This window comes from Lampetra fluviatilis, chromosome 22 (genome assembly GCF_964198595.1).
Source record: "Lampetra fluviatilis chromosome 22, kcLamFluv1.1, whole genome shotgun sequence".
NCBI classification, from domain to species: Eukaryota; Metazoa; Chordata; class Hyperoartia; order Petromyzontiformes; family Petromyzontidae; genus Lampetra; species Lampetra fluviatilis.
Window position 1 is genome coordinate 9,079,264 of NC_136296.1, and position 23,847 is coordinate 9,103,110.

The 23,847-nt window shown below is 48.3% G+C and overlaps 1 protein-coding gene across 2 annotated transcripts in view; it reads left to right on the forward strand.

Annotated features, from left to right (window-relative positions):
• The first annotated feature begins 375 nt into the window (after nucleotides 1–375).
• The window catches only part of LOC144938500 (uncharacterized), a 60,238-nt gene continuing 36,766 nt past the window's right edge, over nucleotides 376–23,847 (forward strand). The window contains exons 1-9 of one of the 2 annotated variants that reach the window (XM_078866371.1): nucleotides 376–1,057; nucleotides 3,131–3,233; nucleotides 4,232–4,329; nucleotides 5,171–5,319; nucleotides 8,913–9,043; nucleotides 13,744–13,864; nucleotides 16,570–16,652; nucleotides 17,496–17,632; nucleotides 19,395–21,215. In XM_078866371.1, coding sequence (XP_078722497.1) covers nucleotides 998–1,057; nucleotides 3,131–3,233; nucleotides 4,232–4,329; nucleotides 5,171–5,319; nucleotides 8,913–9,043; nucleotides 13,744–13,864; nucleotides 16,570–16,652; nucleotides 17,496–17,632; nucleotides 19,395–21,215 — 2,703 coding nt within the window. In that variant the 5' untranslated portion in view covers nucleotides 376–997. Of the gene's footprint in view, nucleotides 1,058–3,130; nucleotides 3,234–4,231; nucleotides 4,330–5,170; nucleotides 5,320–8,897; nucleotides 9,044–13,743; nucleotides 13,865–16,569; nucleotides 16,653–17,495; nucleotides 17,633–19,394; nucleotides 21,216–23,847 lie in introns of those variants that run through there. The other variant, XM_078866372.1, reaches the window with a different exon arrangement.

Consider the following 23,847-nt stretch of genomic DNA (forward strand, 5'->3'; position numbering starts at 1 on the left):
CGCCCCTGCTCTAGGGCCTGATAAGAATTACATTTGAAAGAAAAAAAATGTCCTTTAAAAAAGTGTATTCATGTGCTATGAAGAAGGGCACTTGTTGTTAATTATACTTGTGCATCGCTTGTCAACGTAGCAGCAGCATCGCCACCAAATCCAAAACGGTTTCAGGTTTTTCTCACGTCACATTTCCGGGAGTCACGGAGCCAAACATCCATCAGGTGTCGCTGTTGCACAAGCTGAGGGTGAGATGGAGATTGCTGACGGGTGTGTGTTCGGTTGCTTTGGTGATGCGTGGAAGTCAACTTGAGGCCAGCCTACGTACGCCCTCATCACAGGACATAACACCCACAGCGTACATCTTACACACACATACACACTCCTTTAAATTGCGTTCTAACATCACACAACACACCACACACACACACATCTCAACCACACACACATCTCACACACACACACATCTCACACACATCTCACACACACACACATCACACACACACATCTCACACACACACACCTCAACGTGGCTTTCTAACATCACAGGGCACACAACACACATCACACACACACACATCTCACACACACACACACATCTCACACACACATACATCACACACACACATCTCACACACACACACCTTAACGTGGCTTCCTAACATCGCAGGCCACACACAACACACATCACACACACACATCTCACACACACACACATCTCACACACACACCTTAACGTGACTTGCTAAAATCACAGGACACACACACACATCTTACACACACACACAACATCCCGTGGCTTGCTAACATCACCCGAACGTAGCGTCCCAACGTTCGAGTCTCGAGCAGAAATTCAAGTCTTGTTATTCTTCATTGTAACGCACCTGCCACAGGTGTGACGGCAAATGGCGATTTGGCTGTAAACAAAGGAGGGCCGATTACGGGAATTGTAATTGGCAGAGAAGGCAAGACGCCGCTTGCTGGCGAGTGAAGGTTGCCACCACCAATGGCTCAAGTGAACGTGCAGGTGTACATGGAGTCACACCGGGTCCATCACCTGTTCAAGGTGAGTCCCCTTACCTGGGATGACAATGCTGCGGTGTTAGTTGCTCTCCGTACGTGATCATCGAGTCCGTGAATCGTTAGTCGTCGTGTTAAGGACAATACCCAGACCTTGTCAACCCGTACGGTTTAACCCGTATTCTTGTACAGGGACATTGAGTGTTTCAGGTCCATACTGCGTACAGCCGTTTCAGTACGGGCAAAACTATTGTGTTTGCCTATTTGTTTGTGTTTCTCCCTCGTGATGGTAGTTTGTAGGATGAACGTTGAGATTTATAGGGACACGGGGTGACCAATAAGGTCTGGATTGGTCTGTAATAAGAAGGCACTGTTAAGGGGTTGACATGTATGCAATAATAATAATATAATGTTGTTATTATTAGGCCACATCCCATTTGTAAGTCCACTCCTGGATGAACACCCTCCAGGCTCACAGCCATTTCGGTCATGGGGGGGGGGGGGTATACTGTACTTTGATCGTCATACTTCCCCAATTTTAGTCAGTTCGGCCGCGTCGGTGACGAGGATTGCACAGAAAACGGTTGTACTACCGTATTATCCGGATTATAAGACGCACCGCCCGGGGATTTTAAAGCAACCGTCGAGGATGCGTCTAAGGGGCCGTCCATAAATGACGTCACGCGATTTTGGACGAATTTTTACCCCCCCCCCCATCGTCACATGGCGTCACAAAAAGTCAGACACCCCCCCTCAAATATGATGTCACAAAGCTCTGCCCCCCCCCCCAAAAAAAAATAAAACATGCCTCAAATCGCTTTAAACTATTGTCATTGTAGTGCGTATTTAATGTGACGCTGCACTCTGATGCTGTAGGAGAAAACATTTATTAAAAAGCAGTGGCGGCTCCTGCAAAATCTCTCAGGGGGGGCAAATGGCTGGATGATTGATAAGGATAAGGTCCACCCATGCAATGGATAAATTAACAGCTTAAGCATATAAAGGCAACTTCACTTCTTTAATATTAATGCAAAATAAAGTGACTCTTACAATACATCTTGTTTGTTTCTATACTCACTATTAAAACAAACCACTCCGTGACTTTACCGAAAAAACCTAAGAATATGATTCCTTGCAGTCACGAAAGCTTAAAATCTAGAATCAAACCACTCAAGTTTATTTTATTAAAGATTCCACTAGGTGGCGACAAATTATATTGTTGGATGAAACGTGCTTACGTATGATGACGTAAGCACGTATGATGACGTAAGCCCGTTAGGGCGAGCCCTCCCGGAAGCCATAGAGAATGCATTGCAGCGCCCCCGTTCAAAAAAAAACATCTTTGAATGTAAGTCTATGGGGCCACTCGGGGCGATTCTCAGCTGGAGTGAAATCGCCCAAAAAGAGGCGGTACTCCACAGAACGTGACATGACGCTGATTGGACTATATCCAGAGGCACAGTGACGGCTAGCGTGACTCTGTGGTTGAATGACATTGGTGGTGCGTCGCCCAATCGCCCTAATGAAGAAACCGCCCCTGTTAAAAAGTCTATTTAATTAAGTAGAAAGTGTTGTCTATATTTGTTTCAAGTTACGCATTTTTACGTGACGTCACATTTCTCAACCCTCCCCCACTCGTCACACATCGTCACAAATGTCTGACCCGCCCCCCCCCCCCTAGGTGCGTGACGTCATTTATGGACGGGCCCAAATAATCCGGCACGTGTGTGTGACAAGATTTGTAAAACTCCTTCACGCCACCCGCTTCTATCAGCCTCATCCACTATGTCACGCTCTACACATTCCTCCTTCAACCCCCTGCGCCAACGCCTCCTTCCCCTGCTGCTAAATCTTCATTCCTTTTCCAAACCCGATTGCTAATTGGCCGTACTACCGCACCCACCCTTCCATTATTTGGCCATTTTGTACCGCAGTCGGTCAGCATTGTCAAGCGCATCAGCGAAAGGCGCTTTATACATCCAAAATATAATTGTAGGGGTGCATGAAACGTGTTATAATCCGGCAAATTCGGTAATTACATTGGTGGGTCCGCGATAATACTCTGCGCGATTGTAACATTAGTACTGTGATTGTTGTGCTCCGTTTTCGCCTTCACAAGGAGATGCTTTCCATGCTGTTGTTGGAGATGCCCCATCAGCCAATCCCGTGGCTGATCAATCACCTGCAGGCCAAGCTGGAGGTGTCCAGGTGTGCTCCACCAGGTAATAGGCCTTCTGAGGAAAGGGCCACGCAGGCTCGCACACACCACACAGGACATGTACGCGTGAAACCTCCCTTCTCATCGTGGGTGTACTTATACGTATGTTGAACTTCTTTCGCACCGTACGTAGGCAACCTTGCTGATCGGAGGTGCGGGGGAAGGACAATAAATCCACGCACGTGTAAACGCGGCATGAACATTGTTGTTGTTGTGTGTGCAGTCAATCACAACCATTCATCTACCAACACACGAAAACCCTGGTTTAATCACAGGAGGGTGACACCCAGATATACGAGGCCAGGATCTCACCCTGAAGCCACTTCACCTTCACCTTGAATCCGACTTAAGCAGCAAGAAAGAACACCGATCTAACCTCGGACCAAAGTCCAGCGGTTGTACGCATGTACGTTGAAATTCTTTCGCACCGCACGTAGCCAACCGTGCTTGCAAACTAAACACAAAAAGCAGTTCCAAAGAAATGAGTTTTTTATCTAAATTTAAAAGCGCACAGCTCCAGTGGCTTCCTAATATTGGAAGCAAAGAGCGTTCCAGACGGCCACAGAAGCGCATCTGAAAGCGCGCGATGCTTTTGACCCCGTCTTTGTACGATGGGCAGCAGAGGTGTGGACTCGAGTCATGTGACTTGGACTCGAGTCAGACTCGAGTCATGAATTTGATGACTTGCGACTCGACTTGGACTTGCATAACAATGACTTTGTCCCACCTATGAGATGTGGACTCGAGTCATGTGACTTGGACTCGAGTCAGACTCGAGTCATGAATTTGATGACTTGCGACTCGACTTGGACTTGCATAACAATGACTTTGTCCCACCTCTGATGGGCAGCCAAAAGCCGCCGAGAGGATGACTACCGGAGTCCGCGCGATGCTTTTTGCTCTTCCACGACATCAGCAAGGATTCATTTACGGCACTTCGTGTGTAATGAGTGCGACCTTGGAATATATTCGTTCGGCAACCGGCGGTGCCTCCCATGCCAGGTTGGGCCCTGCCATACGGTGGCGCCGAGGACGGAGCGATGGTGCTGGCGGACCTGGATCCAGCTGCGTATCCTTCAAACGTCGGTGGCTCAGACGAGGTAGGGCCCACCACATCAGCCGCACGGTGCTGTTATTCCCCCTCTCGCTCTTGGGAGAGGCCGATTAACATCCCCGATACCGCGAGCACACACGCCTCCAATTTTGCCCTTTGCCGAGTGGCCGCCGCCGTGTAAACATAAATGCCTATTATCGGTTGCTCGATCTGAGTGAAATTGCCCGACTGGACAAATATTTTGGCGACTGGCTGAAAGCACCCGGGGCCAGATTGTCCAGACTTCATGTGTGCTGTACAGAAATACGAAACAACAAAAACAATCTCGGAATTCTTTATGTTTTCTTTTTACCATTGTTCATTGGGACATCACTTTTGTAAAAAATAATATAAAGATGTGGTCCCGGGATAAATGCATTAAAGAGATACACAGCCTCCCCCCCCCACCACCAATCTCCGTTTTATGAATGATTTGATGCTACGTAATGGACTTTCCCCACATCAAGTTCTTCAATTAAAGCAATGCGTGTCCTCGTCAACAAAGCGTATCAGAATCCTACAAAAAAGCATTTAGTGATGGTATTTTAGAAAATATAATCGGCTTCTCTTCTTTGTTTTTTTTAAGTTAAACCGTGTTTTAATTTGAGAAAATAAACGCGAATTCAGATTAAGCACAATTTAACCAATGCCTTGAAAGGCTGTGCACCGAAAAAAATCCCAAGCTTGAAATTTCCATTATCTGTGCAATTTCTAAATCCTTGACGCTTTGCGCGTTATCTGCATGTAAAACGCGCGCGCGCGGCTGGAAATATCAGGTGGGGGGGGGGGGGAAGCAACTAATAAATAAAGACAATTTTAATGAAAACTTTTATTCATTTCCACGGAAGGAAGCGGTAAAATCTGGAAGTCCCCCGCGCTCCGCGGTGGCTCCTGCGCGATCATGCGAGACACGGAAGAGCCACTTCGTTGGCGATCCAGGAGGAGGAGGAGATGGAGGTCATGACTCCAACACTGACGACGCCAGGCTGCAGACTGGGTGAGTGATGCCTGCAAATTCGCGAGAGGCTGCCGCGACGCAATGCAATGCCATATTTTGGGGTAATTTTATTTGTTGGAAGTTTTCTAGACAGTACTGACGATGAGGTGTTTGGGCAGACAAGGAAGAGCAAAGACTTTGACACCTGAGGCTCATTAAGAACTAGAACATCGGTGGCATCTGTAACTGGTGAAGCCACAGAGCATACGTTCAAAATATACCGTACTATTTTTTTTTATTAACCACTGAGCTATTCTTCTTGGTTCTTTCGGTAAAGTCACGTAGAATGGAAATAATAAAATGATAAAAATAAAACATAATAAAATAATTCTCACGACGTTTCGGCCACAACGCAAGCAGCCGTCCTCAGGTGGAGAACAGGTCTGTCGAGGAGACAGAGTCTGAATGACAAGCCCCAGGCTTGGAGCGACTATTTAAGCTGGGATGGAGGGGCGAAGAACGCCTTGACAAAATTATTTGCATATCAAGAGGAATTTAGCATATTTATGGGAAATGCAGATATGCGATTAGTACTACTTGTGAAATGCGTAGGAGGTTTGGCGAGGGGTTTAAAGTCATTATGCCCGTGCATTATGCAGGATTAGCAGCTATTCTAGCTCTTTTTCAGAAGCGACCTGGCCACAAATGATAGCTCAACGAAGTGGCTTTCCGTCGCCTGAAAATGTATCGCAGCCAAATAGTCTAAACGCGTGATGTTGATCCTAAATGTGGAGGGAAAAACCGGAGGACCTGGAGAAAAATCCACACGGCAACGGGGAGGACACGTAAACCCCAAATGACACAGGCGTCAGGCTCGGGATCGAACCCACTACCTCTTCTATACCAGGCAAGGTAGTTAACATTCCGCCAACGTGGCGAAGCGGGCTTGAGCCAAGCGAGTGCTTTGGTAGGCAGCCACAGTGGTGGCTATAGCTTCTGTAGCCGAGGAGTGCGGGGAGGGGGTGGCTTACGTGGCCTGCAATCCCCCACGCTGTGGAGGCAAGCGAGGGTTGGTGAATCGCATGCAAATGTTGCGAAATTCCCTTCCCGTGGGGGCATCGAGGAGGTGCCATGCCCCGGCTCGCCAGGAGAAGGCGGTACAGCAATATCCATCTGTTCCATTTGTATGAGATGGCATTAATATCCCCCCCCCCCCCACATATGCATGCATTTTCTTGGGGTGCTCCGGTTTTCTCCCGCACTCCTCGATTGGCCGATAATGTATGTACCTACGTACGATGAACTTCTTTCGCACCGTACGTAGCCAACCGTGCTGGTTCGAGCGTTTGGGAGAAGGACAAGAAACGAAACGCAAAAGCAGTTCTCAATATACTCCTGGCTGAAGGCCCTACCGGTCCACAGACGTTTCAGTCAAGGGGGTATACCAACGTTGGTCGGTGCAGCCGCGTTGATTATAAGACGCCCTCCCCCCCCTGTAGTTTAAAGCAATTGTTGTGGGCGCGTCTTCTAATCCGGTACGTGTGTGTGTGTGTGACAACATTTGTACAACTCAATTGACACCGGGCACAGCTAAACACAAACACGTGAATATATAGAGGACCTCGGAGCTTGGGGAGGGGTAAATTCGGCACTGGCTCACTCGCTGGCTGTTGGCTTTTTCCCCCGCTCGTCTGCGATTTCCTTGTGTCTCTGGGTCGTCCTCTGCCTTTGACAGCGAGCGAAAAACCTTGTGGTGCATTACAAGTTGAAATTATTGTTGTCATGGTGCCCCATGCTCAGGAGCGAGCGGTCTTCCTTCGAGACCAGAATGCAGAGTGAAGCAGATGCCTCGGCACAGCCCTACTGGGTATTATGCCATAGGAGGTACATTCTCTCGGCAGATATGTTAATCCGAAGCTCCCTCTGCAATGCATATGTTGCATGGAGACACACGTGCCTGTCCCTGGGCTCTCTGAAAATAATCGTCTCTGGCTCACATTGTGAGCCGTCGTAGAGGATCATGGCCAATGAATATATAACTACCGGAGGGGAACTGGTGTTATTGTGAAGCGAACGTTGCTATATTAGGCAACCCAACAGCAGTTCTTTAACGGGGCCCGCTCTGCTTGATGAGACCCTGAAGGTCAAACCCGGTCGGGAGTTTGCTTGCTTTAACAAATGCTGTGGAATAACTTTGTTTCTGCTTGGCCAATCTATCAGTGGGAAAGTTTTTTTTTTTTAGACATTTAATTCCTCTCTATTCTATATCTGAACCAGACGTATTGTCCATTACAGGTGCATTGATGCATAAGGACACACATTCCTATCTTTGGCAAAATGGCCAAAACACTCGGTGTGATTTGTCTCGTCGTGAGCAATGGAGGGTTCGGATGCGTGTTCGTAAATAAAGTCTGAGCACCTTTCAGTTGATGATGATCAAGATGAGAAATCTCGCCACAAAATCTCACGAATGATTTTCACAAAATGTGGTTGATGCATGAATAAATACAAGCCCTTCCCTACACCTGGACTTAAAATAATGAGCGCTTATAATGGCAAGCTGTGCTTGTACGTATGGATGCAGATGGCATCACATACCATGCATAATGGAATGAAGCAATATCCAAAAGTCCTGCCATTGAATAACACAGAGAAGTGGATTTGTTATAGCCCACGAGCAAAAGGTGGTTAGTTTGGTATCACGTGGGATGCCAAATGCCACCAGTATCCAATCTGGGCAGTGTCCATCACGGGAAGTCTCCACCAGAGGCAGAAATCTTAGCATACATATCATGTCTGTTATAGACACACCATATGTTTATTTACCTTTCCTGTTGATTTTACATAATATTTTTGTTTCCTATTGAAAACTAAATTTTCTCTAAAATATACTATGCTACCCTTCTTTAACAAAATCCTATCATATACAGCTACCAGGATGAACGCGCTACGATAAATGTTTGTGGTCCAGAGATGAAACCCTTAATAAAATCTTTGTTCGCATCTGCAACTCTGAGTGCTTGCCATGAATTCATATTTGGACTAATGGTAAATAGAAACAAAATCCTGAACAATGCTTCCAAAGAGACACTTTGAACTCGTGGTCAGAGTTCATGATTCACAATCAGAAGGTTCGACGTTCATATTCTGGTTTGGCGGATGACTTCTCCTGTCATCCTTCCAGCATCGATGCGGTGAGTGCCACCTTGTTAAAACGGTGGCTACCCACGGAGGGCTGGCCTTCGCCATGGGAATGAGGAATTTCCACCACTTGCATGAGGCTAGCAAGAGAGATTAGTGCTGACCCAGTATATGTATGAGCACTGAAGCGCCTGACTGATATCTTAACAACAACAAAACTGAATTAAAGTGGAATGCTATTTATTTCGACTTTAAAAGTAATCTTTCCACATTAAATACAATTTTCTTTTATTGTGCATCAGCGTATAAGCCTCGTTGTGTGATGTCTTCTGGCAGCATTTGTTTGAGCAGGGGGAAATTTGCATTGGTTTTCAATTAATGAGCCTCATTAGAAGAGTCATGCTTGTTAAGCATCTCCACTTGGATTGCCAGATGTTGTGGTGTAAACTTTGTTGAGTTCAAGAGAGATGTTGCATTCTGCCTTGGGTTGTCTCAAGTGGCTTTGCTTGCAGACGGAGACAAGGGCGTGAAAAACAGGAGCTCAACACGAAGACTCTTGCCATCACGCTCTCAAAGGGGGCGGCACTACCCACCCACAGTCCTTTGCTCCATAACGTTTCCCATGATGCTCCAGGGTCAGAAGGTGAGAAGGCGGCCAAACCGCACGTGGACACCATGGTGGCCTGGTTTTTGTTTTCATTAATTTGTTCATAGAGTTCACTTTTATGTATTTTCATTTGAATCTCGACAACATCATCAGAGTCACCGTATTCCCAGAAGTGTAAGATGTTCTTGAAAGTAAGCCGCAACCCAAAACATGTGCCTGGTGTCAATAACGTTTTGTTCATCGGGTCTCTCTCTCTCACACACACACACCGACCGGATTATAAGATGCACTCCCAGTATTTACTTTAGAAAACAGGAAAAAAAACAGTGCATCTCATGATCCGGAGAATATGATAGATGCTTAAATAAATAAAGCTCATCTTTGAATAAGTCAACAAAGTAAAAAGCACGTCCAATTATAATAATTTGCTTTATTTAACCAGGAAAGCCACGCTGGGTCCTAGAACTCTGTTATCCTGTACTTTTTATAATTTTAATTGGTTTTCAACCAATTAATAAGTGTTCATACCACGCGGGAGAAAACCGGAGCGCCCGGAGAAAACCCACTCCTTGCGCGAAGGAGAAAACACTCTCACAAGACGGCGTTTAGTCCACTTGCTGTACTGCCTCCTGGCGATCCAGGGAATGCCTCCTCCTCGACGCCCACAGGAAGGGCGTTTCGCAACATTTGTGCTTGGTGATCCACTAACCCTCGCTGCCACCTCCCGAGTGCTGGATTACAGTCAGGCCACATGCAGAGCCACAACCACCGCCCAGCTAAGGTCGACAACGTAGAACTACTTCGGCAGTCACTGCGATGAGCATTTATCACCCAACGCTAGGCAGCGCTCTTTCATGCTCCGTTAAGAGTGGTTCATTGTCAGTCAACTCACTTTTATAATCGTCGAATCCTCAGTGCTGGGCTACGGTGAATTGAGTTAAATAACCTCTGGGATATAATGGGTTTTCTGTGCAGCCATTGGTGACCAGGCTGAACACATCAACTGGCAACAATTGAGAACCCGGTTTTAATCGCAGATTTATCAACGTAGAAAAGCTAAAGTGGTTTACCGCTCGAACACACGTGCAGTGGGCACTCATCTCCTGCTTGGAGCCAACCTCACCCAGTTGTTGAAATTCCACAATCGTATGGCAGGGACTAGTCTAACCATAGGGCTATCAATGTTCAAACAGCAGGCAGTCGCCTATGAAGAAACCTGTGATCAAAGTACTCGTGGCTCAGTGCTCCAACAATGGCACCACCCTGCAGAGATCAACGAGCAACCTCAAACTTGATTTGAAGCTTAATTACTTATTTTCTTTTATTTCTACGTGACTTTCGCGAAATAACCAAAGAGTGAGCCACCTCAAGTTAATTGCCTTTCCTCATTATTTTTTTTTTCTCTTAATTTGTTACGTTTGCTCATTATACATTGTTTGGGTTGCTTTGTTCCCCCCCCCTCCCCTCCCCTTGTTAATGTCACAAAATGTAAGTTCGGGAATTTCCGCCACAGCCGTCTCTCCGTCAGTCGTCCCTGGGATAGGCGCTGTGCTCTTTCAGGAGGGTTACCGCTCGCCTCCACTGCAATTGCGTCCCAGCGGCACGGGCAACGGCGCCTCCAGACGCGGTCCCCTTCGGCGGTGTCAGAGACGTTGGCGCGTAGCGCACGCAGGACGGCGGTGACAGCTTTGATAGACGCGGGTAAAAAGTGGCTCAGCGGTATAAAAAAAGAAAAAGAGAGTGAGAAAAAAAACACGACGCGTTTCATTATTTTCTCAATTTTTTTCCGACTTTCACTCGAGACCGCTCTCCCCCGACGTGTTGTCGGTGGTTGTGCCGCCCGTTGTCGTGCGGCATGATTTGTTTTTGGCTGCTGCTATAAATGTCCACGCGACAAGCCACCTGTGGCCAGGCCCGCCGCTGAAACAGAGCTACACAGCTCAGTGGGCCTCACCTGGGAAGAAAAAAAAGTTTAGTTTTAGTTTGTCCGACGTTTCACTCGGCTCCTGCTGGAAATCTCCGAGGAACGCGGAGCGGATCGTCGGACTCGAACGGGGAACGTCTCGCGGTACCGACCCGGACGCATGTCGGAGAGGGGATGTGGGAGGGGTGGTGTGGGGGGGACAATGAAACTCAGAGCAAGCAATGCTCTTAGATCGCAGGAAACGCTGGGGCGACACGTGCATTTGGATGCTAATTCCCATCTTTCGCATGGCGGGGTGAAATTAGCAACGTTCTATGCGGCTATCGAGGTTATTAAGCCGTTCGAGATTGTTCCGCCACGGATGCTTGTGGTTTGAACATTATAGAGGAACAGGTCACGCCCTGCAGTATTACGACGGTTGTGCATTTTAAACATCTCATTATTCGGTTATGCCGCTTTGGCAGGGGTGCGCAAGCACAACAGAGCAAAGAAAAAAAAAGCGAAACGCGGCCGTCAATATCGCTGTGGCCTTAAAAGGAAAAAAATATATATATAATGGGCAATGTTTCCGGCGTGCATGATACCAATGACAATTGTAACCTGAATTTCGCCTGAGCCTCTCCGTAGGTGAACAAAGCCTACATTTTAATTCCTTTTGTAGTGTGGTCCGCATCGGCACTGGGGGAGACAAAGGCAGCGTAGGCGCGCATGTTGCTGGCCTCAATTGGTACTCACTGACAGCACTTGCCAGTACATCCTATGAGGCTTTAGAGAGGTCTCTGTTTATGTTGCTGAAACTCATTGCTGACGAATAACACGGTAGCGTGTGGGATGCCGCCACAGCGGTGGCGTCATGCCTTGGACACGGGACTTGCGATCCAGAGGTCGCCGGTTCGGTTTGACCTCCCGGCTTAGCAGTTGAGACAATGGGGGGCAAGTTTCTTAAATCCCCCCACGGCGCCTATCGACCCAGCAGTACACGTGGGCACACCGCAGTTTGCCGATCGGCAGGCTGCGTACGGTAGAGTCGTCTTCCTTCGTATGGATTAATAGCAGCAGATTAAAGGTGTAATTTTAGATTTGTCATCCAATCAATTGTCTGTTCAGAAGCAGGGTGGATCTCGTCCGTTCCTCCGTTAAAGGAGAGAAGAAGGCTGCGCGGTGTTTACGATGCGGCAGTCAATGGTTTGGTATTTGTTGCCCCACCACTCGCAGGCCTGCCGAATCTTTAATGGCGCCGTCTGTGCATCAGGTGGCCGCATCGGCCACGTGGCCCGGTCCCGATTCGGTTGATGGTCGATCATTGGCGGCGTGGAAGGTTGAAACCCGGGAGGTTTGATGGTAGGGTCCTGTATGAGATATTCATTTTTGACGTCGGCCACAGTCCGATGGAGTAAAGTGTGGGTAATTGTCATGTCTTCCAAGATGTTGGACCAGCGTGGAAGAAGTGGCTAGAATCACTCTCTGTAGAGCGGCTGTCCGGAGCTCCCTCTAGTGGAGGCCCCTTCGGTCCCGGCAGTGATGCAAGCGAGCGATTGCAGGGCCGCGCCTCTGTCCTCTTTACATTGGCGTTGAAATGCGGAATGCATGAGTGCTGCCTGGCAGGCGTGGAATTCGTGCTCGCAAATCTAGCTCAGGAAATTAAATGTGGGATACCACGGTGACGAGGTGCTAACTAGCTCACCTGGTATACAGGAGGACGTGGGTTCGATCTCGACCCTGTCGTCTGTATATTCGGAGTTTGGATGTTCTCCCTGTGGTCGCGTGGATTTTTCTCCGGGTCCTTCGGTTTTTTTCTTCCGATTTTGGCTGTTATACCTTTCCACATCATAAGCCACTTCGTCGAGCTATCATTTGTGGCCAGGTCGCTTCTGAACATGAGCTCTATAGTTCAGTGGGCCTTATCTGCTAGAATAAAAAAATATTTTTTTTATAGTTTAGCTCGCAATGTGCAAAGCGCAGCCTTGACACGTAGACTCACTGAGCGTGGCTGACTGAGTGTGGCTGCGTGTGGGATTAGAGTGATTTTGAAACAGACTGTTTTGCGGATGTTTTAAAGGGGTGGCTTTTGAGTCATTTGAGAGCCCCGGGTATGAGAAGTATTCTTTGCAACACAAGCCGTGAAATTCCATGTTTTCTGTTTGAAATAGTCCATCATGTTCTTTAGCATGCTCAAAACACTTTGCCTGCTTTTATTTTAACATCTTTCGTCGCATTTTTCAAGTCTCTGTTTCAACACCAGAGCTCCATTGTGTCACTTGACATCTGCATTTGTCCAGGCAGTTGTGGTGCACTCCCTATAAGCTAGCTTTTCAGAGGTTGGCTTCGTGGATCACATCAGGATTGCAGATAAGTGGCCAGGTCCCAGTAAACGTGGACCAACATTGCCCCAACGTTCGGCCGACGTGGGGCCAATGGTTCCAATCGCATGCTAACTTTCACCCAACGTTTGCATGCTTACCGGGGTGGCTCGGCGCTTCGGAGCACTGGGCGGTACGCACTGCTGAGATCCTCCAGGATTTGAATCTGGGCGGCCGCCTGCGATTAAACCGCTCTCTCATCTGCAGTGAGTCGATGGTCTCAGCTCGATAAGAAATTATCGCAAACACAACGGACACGGAGAGAGAAAAAAAACAACGTCTAATTAAATATTTGTTGGTCGCCAAATCGACCCCCTTCTTCAGGCTCTCGAACGTAAACACTTCCCGTTTGACTGACACGCCACGAACGATCCTCACGCAGGGAGTGAGAAGTGAGCCCTGTTGGTGCAGATAAAGAGGCGCAGTGTTCACCTTTCCCTGGGCTGCTGCAGGTGGCCTGGACGAATGGCTCGCAAGGGGCTTCACCCACGCGGCTCTGCACAGAGGGGGAACTCGCGCGGGCGACGGGAATAGGACGCGACCCACTCTGCTCATGTGCGCTCACTGCACCAGGTATGCGCAGCAGGACCCGCCGACGAAAATGGCAAACAACACCGCGATGAACACCGCCAGCACGACAACAACAACAACAACACACCGCATTTCTGTTCCTCTAGATTGAAATGATCACGATTTGCATGATTTAGACCCACCGCTTAAAAGCCAGCCAGGCTGTTAAACCTGCGTAGCTATATCCGTGATGTATATATGATGCTAAATGTCATCATGGCATCGTGAGTTAGGGGTGAGTTTCTACCCAAATGATCATTGAGAGGCTGCTCATTTCCAGTTTACAGCGCAGAGCCAGTAAATGGAAATTCCACGTTTGTATGGTTTGGGGCAAGTCTACCCATACAACAATCAATGTTGACTTCCTCATGATGTATGTATTAAAAAAAAAAAAATTGGCCAGGCAGATATAATGGGTTGAGTCAATCGCCCCCAACCAGGACTCGAACTCAGAACCTCTGCGATTGGCAGCCACTCACTCGAGCGATGAACCATCCCGGGCCAGATGTACGATGGCAATTTCAGCTGATGTAAAAAAAAAAATTTGAACGCGACCGTTCATGTTCACGCTCCTTTGACGCCGCTTGAAACATTTCAGCGATTCGTCGCGTTCGAAGTGGCGGCGTGCAACTGTAAAAATAATGGGGGAGGGAGAACGGCGGAAGGATGAAATTTCGAATACTTTTCATCGGTATCACTATTTGGCACCTTGATTATAAATAAATATAAGTGTCGATTGAATAATAAGGAATGATGTACGCTGCTGTCAGATTTCCTAACTTTCCTCAACCCGACACATCTTGCCCGTGGTCATAATCACAAGGATCCGTGAAGCTATTTTTTTTTTGCGAGTGCAAAACTGTTACGAGGGAAGCTTCCCCCTTCCCCTGACGACCCCCCCCCCACTCTCCCTCCAAACCCCCATGCCTCCATTTCTCCGTTAGCTCAAGGCCATATTTGATGGTACGCTTCATACACTGAAATCGTTATTTATGTTGCAGCATATTATTTATTTCTCTTTTTCCCCAGGTCTCATGAATAATTCACGCCACAATCTGCTTTTTTTCTAGTTTTCTGCCCATCGCACCTAAAAATGAGGCTCCTGGGCAAGTGAATTGTGGGGAAGGGGGATGGATATTCGCTGCTGCTAAGCATGCACTGCGCCCAAGGTCTTGAACGTATATTGTTCCCCAACAAATGCTTTACAATGCGGCATCTGAGCCCGTAGGCCGACCAACACAAAGGGAGACAATACACCTCCACAACACAATTATCTATTCACACAAAAAAACATATTATTTTTTACACGTTCCATCGACCGCGCGACTTTCTGGCCGTGAATTATTTCAACAGCATCGGTTTTATACAAGCAAACTTTCGACTAGTTTCGACGTTCAGCATCTCATCAGCAGTCAGGCTATGCCAGATGTTTAAAGGTAACGGCCCTCTCTCTTAGACATTGCACCACTTCTGCATCACCGCTCCGATAATAGGAAGAATCGGCGTGAAGATAGCTTCATCGCCATCAGCCATGGTCAATCCACTGCTGGATGAAGGCCTCTCCAAGATGCCGCCACCTCTCACGATCCTGTGATGGAGTCCAACTTCATCCCAGTTTATTTCTGCCCATCCCTCTTGCAGTTTCAACCAGGTTCGATTCACCCCCAAACAGAGTCCGCGTGTGTCGTCTGTAGCGATTGTAAAGCCCAGAGGGCGCCCTGTTCGTTCCCAGTACATCTTAGCGCCACCTGCTCCTTCACTGTACCAAGCGACGCCATGGCTGGTGGATGCAGAGCCACTGGAGAACAGAGAGCCATGGTTTAGGTGCGTGAGTCATAGCGGGGGTTGGGGGGGTTGACCATACTTGACCACGCTGGTCAGTACTGGACGGTGAAGAGAGCACATTTTATGTCATATTTCGCTGGGGACTTGACTTGGGCAGGGTTGCCTCTATTCAGCACAGCTACTCAGGTCTTCGTGGCACTGAAGATTCTACACCCTGGGAAGGCAGTGCTCCACTGTAGAGTGATGTAAGTTGACACTGATCAGTTAGGGTTTGCAGACAAGACGAAGCATAGATAGGAGGAGTTTTACTTTGTAATGACAAGGTCACGGGAAATTTTAGGGATTTTTTTTTGCACGAGACTCCAGGATCGTCCGCTGGTTCCAATAGCTCCTGATTAACGCCATCATTTAACTGGTTTCGTTAAAATGACATTCAAAATGAATCTGTTTTAATGACAGGTGAACGCAGGCAGGAGGGATGCACGTAACAGATGGGTAAGTGAAGGGCTCCCGTCATCTTGATGATTATTTAAATATGCTAATGATGCCTATGATGGGTGAGCAATTAAAATATTAACATTGCTTTGCGTTGCAAACAGGTGGCCGTAATTGAGCTGCAACCTATTCCTATTGGACCGTAATTAATGAATCACCCGCTCATGTTACCTGCGAGTCTGGATTCGAAAATTTCTGAGCAAGACACGGGCATGCGCGTGTGGCCGACCGTTTTTCCGAATAACGTCGCGTGGATGATTCAACCTCCACCGTGAAATAGACAGCGCGTAGTACTTCTGCGGTTTGTGCACGCCACGGTATTAACTGGGGTGGCCGTGGTCCCTCGAACCGTTGAAAATGAGCGGGAGGCGATCGGCTACTCATCCATGTCGCACCCCCCCCCCTTCCCGTGGTGTGGCCCTCCGCAGGTTTCTTGAAGACGGCGACCAGTCGACACCCAGCACCCCTTCCATCTCTCCCCCTCCTTCCTCTGCCACCGTCAGCAACACACGTGAGTCTACGCAGCTCTCCTGCCGCCCCAGTGGTGAGCCGTGGCTCCTGTTCCGGCAGGCGGTCGGCCGTAGATTCCGGTTCAGGTTTTGCAGTCGACTGCGGTTGCCGCCAGCTCCTTTTCACAGATGTCCAGACATGGGCGGGCCTGTCAACCGTCGCCTACGGCTTCCCGCGAGAACATGTCTTGATGATAGCCCCAGCACCCACTGGTGCAACATCTTCTACTGCACCTGCGCACGTCACCTGCAATTAAAAAAACCCGTGGCGGAGCATGTTGCCAGCCTGAACTAGAGCCACGACGCGTATCTGTGAGACGTGGATACATGCGGAATGTATTCTTGATGGTGGTGGAGGGGCGGGTGGTTTTGGTGACCAACCACACTGTCTGCTGAATTAGAACTTGTCGCGTAGCCAAATGTGACTGAAGCTCTGTCATTATGAGGTTCTCAAAAAAGGCTAACCTGCACTTTTGTTTTAGTTAATCGATAAATCATTACTGCTATTAAAAATCATCGATGTCTCGAGTTACTTGGCTGGCTGCTGGCTGGGCTCCTCTCCGCCCTGCACCCTACACTTTTAAGCCACACCACACACGACCTGTCAATCAACTGTGGCACAATGATCTATACTGCTGGTTGGACAGTGGCGTGGGGGGGGACCCGTTGTTTCAACTCCCATGCCGGGAGATTTGAGCCGCTGACCTCTGGATTGCAAGTCCAGTGTGCCAACTATTTTTCCTCCGCCCGTCTGTTTTTCCCCGTCCCTCCGTTCGTCTGTGCCCATCCGCCCATCCCTATTTCCATGTATCAATGCACCTGTCCGTCTGTTGTGGTCGATTCAGTCAGCAGGCTGTTCAGGATCGATGACAACGAGAGAGGTGCCCATGGCAACGATGATGATGATGGTGACACTATTGTGGAGGATTTAGCGAACGAGTCAAGCGATGATTTTGAAAGTGCATCTCAAGTCACCGGCCCGGTGAGTTATGCTTGCCGATTATGGATCTATACATTACATAACCATCAACGCAAACATTCAAAGATTGATGAATTCACTAAAAGGTATTTCTTTGTTCATGACACAGGCATAAAATCGTGCATGTAAGAATATTGTTTACAATTCATTAAAAAGATGTACAAAGGGCATCGTTAGGCGAATTGATGAGTGGGACAAGGCAGGGCATACATGAGCCATATAAAGGAGATGTAAAAAATAAGACAAAAATAATAAATTCTTGCATTTAATGAGAACACTGAATTGTTACCATCCATCAATTCGCAACAGGCTTGAAATTGTAAAATGCGTGGGATCGATAAAAAAGATACACATCGAGCTTCCCGTACGTGGGGCGTACGGCGTAAATGAGTCATTCCAATCGCTAAATAAAGCATTGTCGTTAGCCTCGGGGTGAACGAGAGAAAAGCATCACTTCCTCCGTCGCTCTGCCGTGGCCTTGGGAGTCTCGGAGCCGAGCCCCCCGCTTGACATCCCATCTGCGCCACATCCGACGTTCGCCCGGGCTCTCACGGCCGTCTTGACCACAGAGATCCCCATCCTGCCATTCACCCCCCACCGCATGATCCCTAACCTCCCCCCACCCCGTACTCCTCTCCCCACCCTCCCCCTCACGGTCTCCGCTTTCCCCCATGAAGTTCTCACCAAAGTCGTGAATGGCCACATTGTGGAAGCGAGGGCTTTGAAGTCCCCTCCACACGACGCCAGTCCTGCCCTGTTACAGAACGTCATGGGATCTGCGGAAATGAGCGCTGGAAGCACACATGCTCCTGTTTTCTATATATATGTTTTTTTTCTCTCTCTCTCTCTCTCTCTTGCTGTATGCCCCCTTCCTATCACATCACCCCCGCCCCCTCCTGATTCTGTTTTGTTTCAATTATTGTTCTGTATTTTCCGCAAACAGCGCCTGCATTTCTGATTAAAACTCGGTAGTTACACTCGGGCGGAAACGATTTAAGAAATGGATAAGTCGCTCAAAGGGATGCATCTGAGTTGCGCAGCAGTAAGACGCTGGGGTGAGAGGTCACACGATGGGGGCAGCACCTTTTGGGCAAGTCACATGTATTGGCTTGGGAGCTGTGGAATAATATTTCTTCAGCAGTGTTTTCATGCCTCAGAAGCAGAGTCATCGGGGGCTAGAGCACGTCAAATGTGGTAATGTTTCTGCCTGGAACCGCCGTGCCATGGAGATGGAACCCAGAGCCTTCACTCGCCCAGTGCAGTGACTCAACTCATCTTGTCAGGAACCTATTGAAACACTTTGACCTTGATGTGGCAAAGACGGTTCGGCAGCTGGCACTTCAGCGACCATGTTTCATTCTGTTTTAACGTTGATTGCCTCCTATTCCACTCTCGACTAAAACCAGGATATATTTCTCAGTCAACACTAGGTCTTTCAGAACTGTGCGGTATTCATATATTTGTTGAACTTCTTCCGTGCTGTAAGTAGCCAACTGTGTTAATCGGAGGTACTGTAATAGAGTGCAACGCAATCTCACCAGAACTTGGTGCGAAACAGTTCCTCCCACGATACACAGATTCCAATTCCTGTAGTGCCCAGGTCAAACCCAGACGGGTGGCAACCCTACCCCACCTCATTCATAATGGACTTATACAAATATGTCATATGTTTAGCCTCATAAATCTACGGTGCTTAATCCACAATCTATTCTGAAGCTTCCGAAGGTCAATATTAATTCACATGCTTGTCTCGCCTCCTTTGCAGAGACATCCCATCTGGGATACAGAGGGAGACACTTCACGTGTCACCGACCACTCCGCCAGAGCTCCACGTTTCACCACCGATGGACAAACCGAACCGTGGGCCACTCGTGTCAGTGATACCATCACCATGCAGACACAGCAAGTCCTCCATAGCCCCCTGCCAGGTCCTGAGTGGGAAGGCGTCTCCCGATCACGGCCCGCGTCATCACCTGGCAGCCCCAAGGTGAAGGGCGACCTTCCCAGGGCCGAGCACGTCAAGGCAAAGTCGTTTTGCGGGGAAGATCGACGGGACTTTGATGGAGGATGCTCATGGAAAGGGTTGCATGGCGGTACAGCTAGGCCCACGCAGTTATCAGCAGGTCGTGGTGCAGAAGCCAGAAATGAGATGCCATTCCTGGAGATTAAGAAGCTCTTCCCGGAGCCAAGAAACAAAACTTCCAGTGCGTCTTCAAATAAAACACGAAGAAACAGGCCTCGGAGTTTTGCAAATGAACCGAATAAAAATCCGTTGAGTGCAACAGGGAACGTACCTGCTTGTGCTAAATATATGATTAGGCCTCTCTCTCCTAGCAACCGCAGTGATTTGTTTGAGCAGCTTAGTAAGCATAGCAGTAGACCCCAGAGTAGAATATCCCAGACTTCCAGAAACCAAAGCAGTAGACCACACACCCCAACAAAACATAGTGAGACGTTCCACCAGCCCATTAACGACAACAGTAGACCTAATACCCCCGCTTATGAGTGTGGTACATCACAACAATCGAGAATTAGAGGCAGCAGGCCACCCACCCCTGTTAATCAGAATGAGTCGTCCCAAGAATTGACTAGCAATAAGTTTTGGTCATCAACTCCCATTAGTCAGAGTGAGCCCATCCACCAGTCTGTGATCCATTCAAGTAGTCTACAAACCCCCAACAGTCACGGGGAAACATCTCCACAATCTCAGATTTTAGGGTGCATGCCAGACACCCATCCGAGTGATACTGAGGCATTCCAAAGGCCAAATACCAAAGCAAGTAGACCACAGACCCCCATTAGTCAGAGTGGAGGGTCCAAACAGCCGAGCGGCAATCCTAGTAGGCCTCAATCGCCTAACATTAGGAGTGAGGCATTTCAGCAGATTGGCCGCAGCAAAAGTAGGCCCCAGACTCCTATCAGTGGTGTTTTACCATCTCAAGACACTATGAATACTGTAAGTAACAGACCCCAGTCTCCTGCTAATAACAGTGAGCTATCCCAATGTCCAGTTCGAAGGCCGAGTAGGCCTCAAACTCCTAGTAATGAGCGTGAGGCATTTAAACACTCTGATATCGACAGAAGTTCGCCACAAGCACCTATCAATGATCATGAAACGCAACAGCAGACTAGAAATATGACACACGGCAGTCCTGCCACTTATGATAATCAGAGTGTACTGCCCCATCATCCCAATGGTAAGGCTAGTCGGCCTCAAACTCCGAATAGTGGCAGTGAGACCTTTCAGAAGCCTGGTACCAATAGAAGTCGACCACACACTCCTACCAGTAATTGTCCAACATCTCACCAAACCAGAACCTCCACAAGCAGTAGACCTGCCACCCCTAGTAATCCAATCGGATTGTCCCATCATCCCAGCGGCATCTCTAGTCGGCCTCAAACCCCTGGAAGTGTCCGAGGATTGTCACACGAGTCAAGAGACAGCGGAGACGATGCCGTGGTGACCCCAACTCGAGACGGCAGAGCGGAGAGCAAGGGACATCCTGGCCCAGCGTTCGAGGAGCAGAGAGATCCAGCGCGAGACCAGAGCCACCTGGAGCTCGACAACACAGAGGCCTCAATGCAGGTGCGCACATGCACCCACATAGTTCATCCTGCGTGTGTGTGTGTATGAAGTGATAGGTTAGGTCACTTCACTCGAATGCAGTAATCACGGTTGGCTTTGTACGGTGAAAATGAAGTTCAACACGCATACAAGCATTTCATCTTCTTGGTTCTTTCGGTAAAGTCACGTAGAAGGGAAGTAATAAAATAATACAAATAAAACATAATAAAATAAAATAATTTTCACGACGTTTCGGCTACAACGCAAGCAGCCGTCTTCAGGTGAAGAATGAGACACTGCCAAGCTAGGAGCTTATATATAAGCTGGGTTGGAGGTGGAAGAAGAAGAGAGCATTTCATGTCAATGCCAAGTGGTATCTGAACCTGTCCTGGGTGTCTTCCAGGTTTATTCAGCCATAAAGGTGGATCCGATATACGTGTGTAAATATTAGCATAAGGGAAATTAAGGGTGTAGTGTCATGGCACTTCCTTGCAAGCCCTGTTTGCCTTAATAGATGCTCACCAAGAGCATTGGGACCCTTAGGCAATTACGATGTATGGGGGGGGGGATCTTTGTCTTTGTGTGTGGAGAAGGGGTGTCGTTGTTAGCAAGATGCGCCGTAATATCAGCTTCAAATTCATGCATTTTAAAAGCCTGGTGTGATCTATCAACCCTGGATTACAGGCGTTTATCGCCGCTAATATATTAAACTCATCCAAGGGGAAGTGCCCATGCCTTGATTGGCATGAAACTGCTACTATCGGGTAATTAAGCTGAGCAGTTCGTTCACTCCGAACTGATTGAAAAGCACCTTTGCTCTGCCCCCTCGGTGCAATCAGGTCCCTCACGAAGAGAAACTCCCACTGACAATTTCCCTGCCAGGAGCCGGCTATTCATTAAATGAGTTGTCTGGGCTTGAACTGTGAAGTGATGTTTTTCGAGTTTGTCGCATTTTCCTTGCCTAACGTTGAGGAAGATGCATCACCCATGGCTGGAAGTAATGTATTTGATCATTTTAACACACTATGTTTTCACGGCTGTTATTTAATCACAATATCGAAATGTACCACTTTTTTGTATCTTACAATAACCATTTTTCTAGGGATAAATGGACAACTGCGGTTGTGTACGGGCTAATATTAGAATGCAGATATTAGGTTTTTTTTATCGATTTGGCATTGATTTTTTCTTTACGGTGAAACGATTGGGTTGTGCTTTCATCTTCATTTCTTCTCCACGTTTCGGAGCGAGTTTCACAGTCTGCGCGTGGCTGATGTCGTGCAAAGGGGAGCATCCGATGCGCCACTGCGCAAGGTTAACAATCATGGTGGCCAACAATCACGGGAAAGTTTTCGCATTGCTGCCCGACTTGGAGCGCAGTGCGCTAACCACCACACGTCCACCCACCTCCCGCCCCTGCGCCCCCCCCCCACACACACACATTCATGCATGCATCTGCACACACATTCAAAGATTCCTCATGTAGCCTCATAGGCTACTGATAATACGTCCCAGGGTGGTAGAGGTGGTGTGGGGGTGGAAGCACAGAGCTATGAACCCAGCAAAGTGGATTTGGCCACGGCTATAGTCAGCCAGCGGCAAGTGCTATCTGAAACAACCTTCACTAACTCTCACGGTGAAGTATCGATAAGCGGCTCCTACGACCGACGTGGCGTCGGGAGTGTCTTCAACCAGCAGCGGATTGACAATGGGTTGTAAATTGCTTTCGTAAGTGTTCATTATTTCCAAAATGGAAAGCGGCCCTTCGCTATCTACGCTTTGAACGTTGATCTCGACATTGCCGTTATCTATGCGTGCGGTCTCAGCAGCCGTTATCGCTGTCTTTGATCCTCACGTTTAATCTTGAGCGATGCAGATTTTAATTTATCGCCCTTCGTCGAGTCGCTGCTGCCTCTGGTCGTTGTGTGTACGTGCAGAGCTGGGGGCCCACTGTTCCCATGCATCGCTCAATTGGCGAGATGGGAAAAGGCGAGCCGTCAACGCTATTGGGCGAGATAAAATCGGCTCATTGGCGAGACTGTGCATGCACGATAAGTAAAATATAAACGCAGAATTTTTAGAAATACGATCAAATGAAAAAAGCATTGCGTTTGTGCGTGTGTGAAAATTCCCTGTCCCCACACACACACAACACTTGAAAAACGCGCTCCCTTTATATATATAATTAAGTTCTAATTAAGTGCTTCAAAGTCAGCGGTGAATGGAGCTCAGCATGGGCCTGCGATTGATTGACGAGCATGTAACAGCTTGCAGGGTGGCAGCCACCGTAAAGTCGGAGAAATCAATTTGTCGTTAACGGCCGAAGGATGCTGCACATCAAACTCACGTGGGCTCTCTCTCCAAAGTCCTGACGTTTTAATGAAGCACACGGTCGCATGAGAGAAAATTATGCCGGTAGTAATTACATGGGCGCGATGGGGTGGGGATGTGGGTTGCTGGGCATGTGGGTTGCTTCGAGACGGAGACTGTTTTGCATCTGTGCACTGTGTGCGTTCGTCCGCGTCGCGTCTGATAGGGCCCTCTCCTACGCCAATTTTAACAGGTGGCATCTCCGCAGGTTGGCTTCGGTAAATAAGACAGCACACAGCTGGGGTGTTGTTGTCCATGCGTGACAGTGCAACTCTGCAGTGTC